Genomic DNA, 12,177 nt, shown 5'->3' on the forward strand with positions numbered 1-12,177 from the left:
CTGAAATATGAGTACATTCTGAATTACTTCCATTTATTGCTATGTTTGGTTCCTAACACCTTGGTGCTTCCTCTACATGAGCAAGAGTGCTGGTAGGAGCTCATCAATATTTGGTCAAAATTTATATCAGTACAGTAGCTTGTACTTGCTCTGTCCTCAACCTAATGAATAACCTTCTTGCAAGCGAGTTGCTCTATTATCATCTATTGCACAACACTATGGTATTCCTAGCAAGTTTGAGACATTTCTAGCTCTCTACCAGCATCTTATGTCAGAGGAGCAACCAAAGTAGGCGGGAACTTAACGTCTGTATGTAACCAAGACGGTTGGTTGATTATACTACATACAAACTGTACGCAGAACAAATTGTTTCTACTAGTTGTCAAGTTGATTTTTCCCCTTTCATCATCAGGCACTATAGTTTTTTTTCTTTCAAGGAGGATCTTGTATTTGTACAATTATTAATGGGTTCAAAATAACAATAACATTAATGAAAATAATAGTAATAAAGTTAATTTCAGCTTAAAGATACCTTGCTTTGGTTGAACTTATTAATCGACATAATTATGGGTTTGAACATATAAAAAGTTTCTTATAATACTTCAAATGTGTGACATTCCATAGTTTCTTTTCCAATAAAGTACTTGACATAAAGGAATATAATGTACAGGATTTGTTTATGTTAAAAGCCGCAAGCTCTGCACTTTCTGACAATCTACGCTTCTTTTTTTTCCAGAAAATCCAAAGAAATATCTGTACACTTTAGAAGCTGAATGAAAAGTATAACATCTATATATAAATTTCTTCAAATTTTCCAACCTCTTCCCATCTTGGTTACCAAGGAAACGACATAACTTTATGTACCGTAAGAAGATTGCTTCTCATTTCAGTTTTGTTTTTTTATCACTTTTCATTTCACTTCAAATCTTAATTGCTATGCTTTAAAGTGGAACATACATGTAATTTGAAAAAAGGGGGGAAAACACCTTACAGATTGCAGCGCCAGTTAAAATTTGCACTTGAATTCTTGGCAGTTCAAATTACGTAAGTTGCCACTGTTAAATATTACACTGTACAGTACATGTATGTATACAACTGAAAGGATATCGCTACTGTCTTAATGAAAAATAACAAAATAACAGCTCTTGGATTGTCTGTCATATAGTGCAAAGTATAATACAGCAGCACAAACCATAACATCTTCATAATACCACATCTGAACTATTCTAGTTGAAATCCATACACCCCTTAATCTCCCACACAGGTGTAGATTTTAAAGACAGCCACCCATTCAGGTAACCCCATTTGAAATTCACACTTCCTGTGTGGGAGATTGAGGTCATGTCTTCCATAGGGGGTGTATGGATTTCAACTTTAATAACCCAATTCACTGGTCAGCCATCTGGTCATACTCAGATTGATTCCACCCAATTTCTTCTCCATGTAGTCCCAGGTATTAAAGTCAATAGAATAGGGACTTTAAAATTGAATTTCTGTGCCTTCACATTTTTTAATTAGTTCAAATCGGCAAAAAAGGGGCTTAAAAATTGCATTTCTGTGCCTTTTAAAACTTTAATTGGTTAAAATACACATGCATCAATCTTCTTTTTTTTTTTCAACAAATTTAATTTTTAATTGGGAAATTTATTTCCATTTTATTAAATTTCATTACAACTTGTTAAATGCCCAGCACCTGCCACATTCCATGTGCATCAAAAGCTTAATAAGTTGGCTAAATTAAGTCCACTTGAAATATGAACTTTTTGATTTTTCAGCAGATCAATTTTTTTTTCAACCCATCTTAACTTACCAGTTAACTAATTGGACAAGAAAATAAAGGAGTTATGCATGACCTGAGGACTGACGGTCAGTCATATGACAATTTCATGTACATATTAGAATAATTATACAATCTGCTATCCTTGAGGCAGGGCTTGAAGTTAATTTTAGTGTAATCCGTATGTCAGACCAAAACTTCTTTGTATGTAGAATGTGAACTTACTGTCCACCATAAACTAAAGAGATAGAGATCAATCACAACAGGCAAAGTCCCAGCATCATCCGTTTATGAAGTGCAAGAGATAAAACTGCAACGCACATACTGTGTATTTTTATGGTCTATTGCGAAGACACACAATACTCTATAAATCTACCTCAAGTCATCAGCACTAGTTTTGAAGTTCTGTGTTACCTTAGCGTTGCTTGGTGCGTGTACATACTTTTACGTGCACGATCAACGTGCTGCATAGAAATACAATACACGCAAGAAACTACAATAAGCCAACGCAGCACTCTCTGAACTTCAAAGCTCGTACCGGTGACTCCAGGTAGATAGACTGAATCATATAACACAAACAAGGTTGGTGTGATTTGTTAGAGACACACAAAATCGGCCATCATGAATATGCAGGAATTCTCAGCATACAAAGCACGGGGTTTTTGCCTGTTGGTGAATGGTCTGTATTTCTTTAGTTTATGCTCTCCACACACTTACTGTACAGCCTTATCCTTGCCTTATAAGAAACTTGACAGTGTACATGTTGCATTGTATCATTATAAGATGTTGATTGTCAGGATGGAAGTAAACACAAAAACGGGAATAAACTGGGTATACAAACATGGTAAATTAATTATCCACACACACAAAGACCTGTCACAATAAGGTTGCTGGAATAAAATGCTTTTTTTGTTACCTTACCATACATAAATACAACCTTCCTTCTGCTTCTATGTAAAACAACAACATTCATTTTATTTGTTTATCACACACTATTAAACAACAATGCTAGGATTTTTCACCTCAAAGTTTGTGGAAGATAAATATTTTTTGAGTCATCGATTTTTTTCTTCTTCAAACGAATTGTTGACACACCCGTACATACAAACGGAGTTATTCAATTATTGTATTGGTTATACAGCCTTAAAGGGCCAGAAAATATATATATCTTCTGACTATATATATATATATTAACAAGAACAAATCACAACAAAGACATTTGCAATAATATAGAACATGCTTTTTCATAATATAAAGCCAAAAAATTAAAGCAAGAATATTTGACAACTTTTTTCTTTATTTGTTTTTCTTCAAAATCATTAAAGATTATTATCTCAAAGCTACTGTAGTAAGGACAGGAAGATAAAAGGTAGAAGTGGCTTTTCTTCACATATTTCAAAATAGTCATTGGCATGGTTAAAATAGGCAATTTGTGAAAATGGAAATTGCCTCATAAAGAGCATTGTTTTCCTTAATTAAACACTTAATTACCTTAATTATTAATATTATTACACAAGTCTATATCTCATGGCACGTTAGTACTCTCAGGAATGGATGAATACTGTTATACTGGCTAAACTACAAAGTTTAAATTTTATCAAGTCAAAACCAAAGTGAAAAAGATAAAATATCTTCTCATTTATGTGTTCTTTTTAGTAGTGGTAGTGTTCAGTTAAGTCCACACTGCTTTTCTGATTGATTGTGTCTTCGATACCACTAATCATAGGCACTGAAATCTTTGTACATTACTAGTCCAATTGTGAAAAAAACAGCAAGGACATTGATAGTCCCGCTCAAATCTTTCCTTTTTTTTTGCATCCGCTTTAATGTTGAGGAACGAATGATAAAAACAAAAAAAAGAGCAATATCATAAAGTTATAAATATATGCATTTTCAGTGTATAATGCTTGGTCCAAGTGCACAATGAACAAAATATGGCCACAAGACCATTAAGAATAAAAACAGCTTGGAGTCAAGGTATAGCCTCATCATTATAGGTTTTAAATGTAAATTCTATTTCAAATGACATCGTTAACACCTACCTAGTGTGTCATGGTCAAATAACATGTTTAAGTACAAGTTCCTGATAATAATACCTAACAAACCAAATGGCCTCAGCTCAATGATCAGATCTGAAATGGATTTTTATTGTTGGCAGCGTTGTATGGTTCCAGTTCATTGTAAACAAAATAATTCCACCCCCGATGAACCTCCAACTCTTAATGTGCTGCACCAGTGTTTGGTATAAAAAAACATGTTTATCATTCTGTAGACCTTTAACTAATTTTACCGTGTGGATCCAACAGAAAAGATCCCACCCTTTTCCCCCCTTTAGAAACGTATACAAGGCTTTCAGTTTTGTTTGTTTTCTTTTTCACTTCTTGTTAGTAACGTCGGAGTTCATAATTTGCATTTTTAAGTCCAACCAAATATATTTCAAAACTACAGATTTTTTGATCATAATTAAACACTGGTTCTTGTATTACAGAGTTGAAGGCACAAATACAATGTAAAATATTGTGAAAAGACTGTTAGTAACTTACAAAGCAATTTTTTTAACCGTTTTTTTTTAAACCATTTTTTTTTTTTTTTTTTTTCTTTTTTCAATGTTTTAACTACATATACAATGCACTGTTTTGTTTAGACAAAGACGTGGAAAATGGACAAAATCTTCTCTCACACTTGCAAGCAAACACACACACACCCTGAGGGTTTTCATAAAACAACCCTATAGCTACATCTTCAAATATAAACAACACTTTTTTACTTTGTATTGTAAAACTAAACCGCAGTATGAGTTTCAAACCTGCAAATTAAACAAAGTAGACTACTATATAATACTAAACAAAGTACATAAAATAAAGCATGATATTTTTCAAATGGAAACAACATAACGATTGGCTATAGCACAAAGTCAGTAAATTGTTGCATAATAAATTTTCCAACTTGGTTAACCTACAGTGCACCCCTAACACATGGTGCCCGAGTTGCATGAAAGTAATATAAACTCTACTGCTGAGAGCACGAGTATGGAGCAGGCAGAGTCTGAGCTGTCTTCATACTCCTACCATCAGCAGTGAAAGTTTCAACATTGAATAAGAGGAATGCGTAAATATGTGTTAAGTATCAATAATCAGACTATCAAGTACTGCACAAAGGTTGGTGGACAGGAATTTTTTTTCTTTTTACATTTTTTTTAAACATATCATCAAAATATTATCATATCATTATATGAATGGTCCAAGGATAATCATATCAGTCAAAAAAAGCTAAATACAATATTTCTGTTGCATTTTACTTCACAATTATTTCTTTTTTATATAGAGTTCAATTCATGCAAAAATATCAACAAAATAATGTAAACAACAAAATGCATTTTCTCATGCAAAAAAGTGCAGCTCTTAGCACATTATCGTACAAAGCGGATGACGATTTGTTTATTCATTTTAGAAGGCAATCATTTCAGTTTCAAAGGATCTATGCATCTTAAATGTAATATATATATACTTATGTCTGCCGACAAACAAGCAAAAATCTACTATTAAAAAAATTGTCACCAGTGATTTGATATTCGTTTTGTACCTGTTGGAACATATTACATAATACAATATATCATTGCAAGAATAGCCTTACTTTACAACATGGTTCATACAAATGTGGGGCTTATTGTACATACATACCCCTTAATGTGAAATCTTAAAACTACATGTCTTATACAACCACCCAGTTCCCCCAATCCTTCCCCCCTTCTTTCCATGGACATTCAATGGCAGCATACAGAAAAGTTTGCATGAAACTTTTTGTACAACATATTCATGTTGTTAACTTGTTCCCATGGCAATTGTCTGTGCAAATCATAAAATACATTCTTTTTTTGATTTTTCAAACTGTTAATTTCAATTCAGGTGGGTTGTTCAGATAAAATAATGGCACTTCCCATTATTAAGCACCCATCCTCCCAAAGTAACCCTTGACCCCTACCCACAATGCATCAACTACTGTACTGCACTCAAAATACAATTACCCTGTTGCTCTTCACTGGCAGAGTTACAAGGCATGGCATATTATCTTAATTTGTAATTTTTTTCTTTTTATTATTTTTTTATAATTTTTTATGATTTTTTTTTCAATGTTTTTTAAATATATATGTATATATAATATATTACATCCGTCCCTGAAAATCAAAAAACATTTTTATACCCATGGGTTCATAGAAAGCTGCCAAGCGGGACTGGCTCACACAGTTCTTATTGTTTGATTTTTTTTTTTTTGCATTTTTATATATATTTTTTTTGCATTTTTACAAATTTTATTATTTTTTTGCATTTTTTTATTATTTTATCATAAACAAGTCTTTCTTAAAAAACTCTTAATTGCAATATTCATGATTTGGTTTATCATTTCACTTTTTTTTAACATTTTTTGTTGTTTTAATTTTTTTTTTTCACCATTTTTCATTTTTAGTGTTTTTTTATATTTTTTTAAAACATTTTGTTTATATATATTTGTCTTAATATTACAAGCGAGCCATAAACATAAACAAACAAAACTAAAATAACAGCTGGACATTTTATTCATCAACCTGCACTCCCATTATCAGCTGCAAATGGGATTTTGGTAATGAAACCTGAGTGTGAATACTGCTGAATACGAAAACACTCTCCACTAACAATTATGCCCTCCCTCCCTCCATCCCACCCCCTCTCCAAAAGCACCCACCCACGTAACCCCAGATACGACCTCAACATACAGTTTTGATCAATGCATCACACCCACACAGTGGATAGTTAAAAAACCCAAAAAGCAAACATCAATTGATCAACAATGTTGTGCTTTAGGACAAGTTCTCCTTCTTAAAAACCAGACAAGAATGAGTGAATTTCTAATACTTGATCCATAAGAAAGAAACTTAACAAAAAAACTATATTTTCATATGATCACAAAACATGTGATTGTACTGATACATGAAATAAAACTTTCCATTGAAAAAAAAAGAAGAAAAGCTGGGCTCATTCAGTTCCCCTTGTTTCACTGTTTTTGATTTGATCATAATAGCACAAACAATCATTCCCAAAACTGGGGGGATGGGGTTGCTCCGAGAAACTTGTCCTCGCATGTTGGTCATACATTCGTCAGCTGCTCAGCAAACCAAAACCAGTTTCTCATCGGCAACAAATACAACCTCCTCTGGCACTCTCGCACAAAAATTGTTAACATTATTTGCATACACATAGTATTTTGTTATTCATTACATTTTGTCTTAAGATTACAAGTCAACAATATAGGCACTGATAAAAATACTGTTCCCAAAAAAGTGCAGCTTAGTTAGGGCTATACTTTTCAGTCATACAATTTTTACAACTTTTTTATTATTTAGTTTTTATCACAAAGACATGTAAATATATGTATATATAATAGTTACTAAATTGAGTCCACACTTCATTGTTGATTTTAATAAGAAAAAACCTGCCTTAAAGGCAGAAAATAAAAGTACAGTATTCAAAATACATGCTGTATAGGCTATGTACACTGTGTATGTAATTCAATTGAAGTGAAAGACAATCAACAGCCAATTTCAGTCGCCATTCAGCCATATAAACAACTTCTACCAGCTAACATAGCCACTTTGACCCCATGACAAAGTACACATTGATAAGAATCAAACTCTTATGAATGATTTAAGTTTTTAAACTTTTGATCCAAAGGCAAGAAATTCTTCCTACCTCGGAATCATAATCATTCAATATACCAACACGGATGAACTTTTCTGAATATTCTTCCAAGTTTAATTCCTTGCATTGTGTTTTCGCTGATGGGGTCAAATTAACATTAAGCATATAGTACAAACAAACTCCACTTTGAGTTCCTCAACATCATAGTCCCGAGCAAAGTACTTAACAAAGGAATCATGGAACTTTGGTACCTACAATAGTGCTTCATAGAGCCCAAAGTTTCTCAATGCCATCTGACAGCTGAGACACATTAAATATTGGGACGTGAAGCTGAGTTAACTCAAAGTGATAACACAAAAATAACACAAATCAACTTGGGAATTATTTCTTTTCTATATAGATTTTTTTTTTCAATTCCTACAAGCTGATTTGGATCACACTTAGAAACCCTAGGGGAATTGCACTTGAGATGAAACTAATACACAAGTTGAATGAATGACTGAATTTTATGCGGCACCATGTTTTAATATTATTTTCAAATAATGACATAAAAACAAACAGGAAAAAAACAAGGCGCCTTCAGTACAGACTACCTGGTTACTCTTAAAATTAAAATACACTTTGTCTCCATATTCTTTGTCAAATCGTTTCACATAACAAGAGAAATATAATAAAAGATGCACCATTCCATAACAGAGAGAGAGCTATTAATCTAAGCATCCCCTTGTAAAGTTGCAATATCAAGTGCCACACTACTTCTCCCGGTCAGTCGGTTCGTGTTCATCTGGCGGGCAACCCTCTTTAGTACAAGTTAAGTTTCTAAGAATGCATGCTTTCACAGAGCAGCTGATTGTCCTTGTTGGTTTCTCAGCAAAACATTTTTCTTATTCCAGACTGGTATAAAGTACGCTATTCAATCCACTTTGGTTTGAGTTTACATTTTTTTTGTTCCAAGTGATTCTTGCACTTTCTGTAGTAGTTTGTATTTCACTAATAACATAAAAAAAGTTTTTGTGCTGGAAGCTGGTCTTCAGGTAAATTTCAGCTGATTGTTCCTGTGTTCCATTCATCATTAATATCGTCCATCCAGCATGGCATTCTTGCCTTGTTTTTATTACAATAGTACACACACACACTGCATAACATACTCAAAATAGCAAAAGAATAGAATAAATTTCTCTTTGCATGGTTAGTTGTCCTCAGTAGAGAATCCAGTTGGCACACATAGTTTTCATTTATCAAGTTGTGACATTTTAAAGATGCTGTACAAACAATGTCCATATGCCGCTTTTTTTTTCACTTCTAGTAACGTAGTTCAAGTCGGTTTAATGCCTTTTTCCTCAATTTTCATTTTTTTAGTACAATAGCATATTTGAAATCTCCACCACAATGGCAATTGACATGATATGAGGGAATACTATTGAAGTAAAATTGCCCATTTGGTCGCTGCCATGGCAATGTTTGTTTTTCACACAAAGTTATCATGTTTTTAAGGTAGAAAGAGTATCATTGCACATTACAAACAGCATTCAAAACTGCATACATACAAGTTGTAGGTTTCATTTGCATCGTTACTCTTGAAGGCCATTCAGCCCTCTTCTTTGACGATTTCTCTCTCCTTGAAAGTCTACATGCTCATCTCTTCAATAGAGTCCAATGAGCATACAGCAGCTGATAGAAATCATGTGATACACCACATGATAAATCACATGATCATAAAGGCATTTTTTATCCAATACAAAGGTGAAGGTACATTAAATACAATGTTTCATTCATAACACACATCTTCACGATATGTGCATTTTATATTATACCACGTTTTTGTATCATACATACATTATATTGCTGAATCTTGCCCGCATTATTGAGGGAGGGATAACAGTGATCATGCACTGTGTACATCAACAATTACTTACAAATCTTGCTTGATAAGAATTGGTAGGAAGAATAATAAGACATGGTTTCATCCATTTTACATGGATCCCTCACTGAGCAGACCTCCTGGCAGGAAACTGATATTAGAGACATCACCGTCATCAGCTCCTCCCCACCCCATGTTGTTAGGTGTACCAGTAGACCACATCTGGCTACTTGGTAGGCCAGGCAAAGATGATCCATTCCACTGGCTCGAGCCGCTATATTTATTATTACCGACACTACCTTGTGACCAACTGCTACCACCGCCGCCGCTGCCGCCACCGCCGCCACCACCACCACCACCGGATGTTGACTGAGTGCGATCCTTAAAGCGAGCCATATCGCCAGCGGTTGCGAAATCCACAATGATCGTGGTGTTACCGAGGACACAGCTGTGCAGGGTGCGCTGAGCTTTCATGGCTTCGTCTGGGGTGCGGTAGGCTATGAGAGCAGTGCCTTGGCTCAGGTTAAGATGGAAGTGCTCCAATGGACCATGCTGGTTGCACAATAGACGCAGGGTAGAGCCATCAATCTGTTGGTAGTATCAAGAGGATGGAACACAATTAAAAGGGATAGTCTAATCCTTTACTTACAAACTTTACATAATTTTGGACAATTTAAATTTAATACATGAGGACTCTAATATGCTATAGCAAGGTGCCTATTAATCATGCAAGACCAATATGGTCAAGCGTGCATAAGCACATCATCAAATAATGGTTTTTCACATTGAACAACCCAGTTGTTGGAAGCATTAATTTGAACAAAATAGAGAATAAATATGAAGAAAATAATATTTTAATATGGAATTTGTACTATATTTGTCACATAACATCAATATTTCATAACCCATCTGAATCTCGGTTAAGAATGTGGGACCATGCAAGTGATAACAATCGCAGGTGCATTTCAGCAGATGGCTCACTGACGAAATTACACACAATTTCCAAGTTGTTGGTTCTCTTCTGGCAACAATTCATGATAAATAAAACAAAATCAAAGTTACACATGCGGTAGAAAATAATAATAATAATTAAAAAATAATAATAATAATTAAAAACAAGGCATAATGAGAGCGAAAAGCCAAATCATAAAGAAATTAAGATTTCCAACCGCAACATGAAAATAGTTGAATTTACCTGAGGAGTCAAGTTCCTTAGCACCAGCCAATTAGTAAGTGCATCACCACCACCACCACCACTAGTAGACCAAGAGGTTCCTGCACATACCAACATGAAAAGAGAGAATTAGATTTCACCAATCCCAAATGATGCATTCAGTAACTGAAGTACTTACAAAGCATTGTATATCTTTGTGACTTCATTCCATCATCTTATAAGTGAGTGTAAGAAATATGTATAACAATATTGTGAAAGCTAGCATGTGTAATAGAAAAACACGTGTTGAATACATTGAGATCTTAATTTCATGCTCGGCAACATTTAAAAGGGCATACCAAAGTGGTATAAAGCTCTAAAATACCATCCTTCAATACTGACTATGGTCTCTGTGTCTATGCCTTACCATCTTTAAAGACTAATCAGAGAATTGGAGAATCATCATCTTTTCTGGAGTTTTTCAAAAAGATCAAACTTTTAAGCCTGCAATATATTCCATCATGTTTGAAGTATGGAGCTATTTCACACCATCCGTGCAATTGGTTTTACAAATAAGATTCTCAGATTCACAAATTATAATTGCAATTTGGCCAAATCCTACAATATAGCGATTTTTATTTTACATTTCTGGCCCAACACAGGGCATCGCATGAGATAGTTTGAAATCACAAACTATGAACACAAGATTTATTTGTTCCATACCACACATATTTTACTTCATGTAGAATGTATTTATGTTGCTAGAGGATAAAACATAGATAACATAATAATTTACAGTCAGGGTTCCTAGCATTTCACAAAAACAAAATTCTCTGAGTTTTCCTTGACAAATTTCCAAAATTCCATGATAAATAAGTTTGGCTATATTTCTCAAATTCCACTGACTTTTCCACATCTGGAAAATGAATTTAAAAAAAAATGGTTGGTTGGGCAAAGTGTTTGACATGATTGGCTTTGCATACACAGAAGCAACCTACCTGTAGTGCTCTGGGAACGATTCCAAGTACGTCCAGGTTGCTGACTGCCTTGTTGCCATGGTGAGTTGTTAGGTGGTTCAACCAATCCTGGAGGTGGTCTTACATTTCGACTTCCTGATCCTTGATTCAGTGGAGCTCTCCAGATCTCGTGTGTCAGAGTGGTAGGTGTGTACACTGGCTCGGTATAATTCCAACCAGATTTCTTGTTGTTGTAACCTTGTCCACCACCAGGACCGGCAGGCCAGGGCCCACTGGTTGTTGCAGGTGGTGGCTTCATAGGCTTGGTCAGGATGCCTGTGATCCCGATATCATCATCACGCGAGTTGCGATTCTCTGTTTTGGGCAGATTAGGTGTGTTCAGGATGCCATTATTGACGCTTCCTGGTGTGGCATGAGGATCATTGGCAACATCTTTGGTAGTGCGTGGTTTCCATGGGACGCCTGGTTTAAATTCAGGTGGACCAATGTCGCTAAGATCTCCAGTAATATCATTACTGGCCTGAGGGAATGACCAACCAGGAGTATCAGAGAAGGTCGAGTCAGCACTGCGAGGCAAATCAGAAGTTGTAGGTGAATTGCTGCGAGACCATCCAGATGAGGACATGTCAGAGGCAGATGCAACAGAATTATTGCGAAGGGCACCTCCAAAGGCATCTGGTTTACCACTAGAAGCAGTGTTGAGAGATCCCTGCTGCTGTCCAAACAAATGCTGAGTC

At 34.9% G+C, this 12,177-nt stretch overlaps 1 protein-coding gene across 1 annotated transcript in view; it reads right to left on the minus strand.

Annotated features, from left to right (window-relative positions):
• Positions 1 to 3,439: 3,439 nt before the first annotated feature.
• Positions 3,440 to 12,177, minus strand: part of LOC140148553 (uncharacterized) — a 105,595-nt gene continuing 96,857 nt past the window's right edge. The window contains 3 exon segments of the mRNA XM_072170552.1: positions 3,440 to 9,898; positions 10,506 to 10,585; positions 11,462 to 12,175. Of these exon segments, the coding sequence (XP_072026653.1) occupies positions 9,422 to 9,898; positions 10,506 to 10,585; positions 11,462 to 12,175 (1,271 nt within the window). The 3' untranslated portion in view covers positions 3,440 to 9,421.

The sequence above is a fragment of the Amphiura filiformis genome, chromosome 1 (assembly GCF_039555335.1).
Source record: "Amphiura filiformis chromosome 1, Afil_fr2py, whole genome shotgun sequence".
NCBI classification, from domain to species: Eukaryota; Metazoa; Echinodermata; class Ophiuroidea; order Amphilepidida; family Amphiuridae; genus Amphiura; species Amphiura filiformis.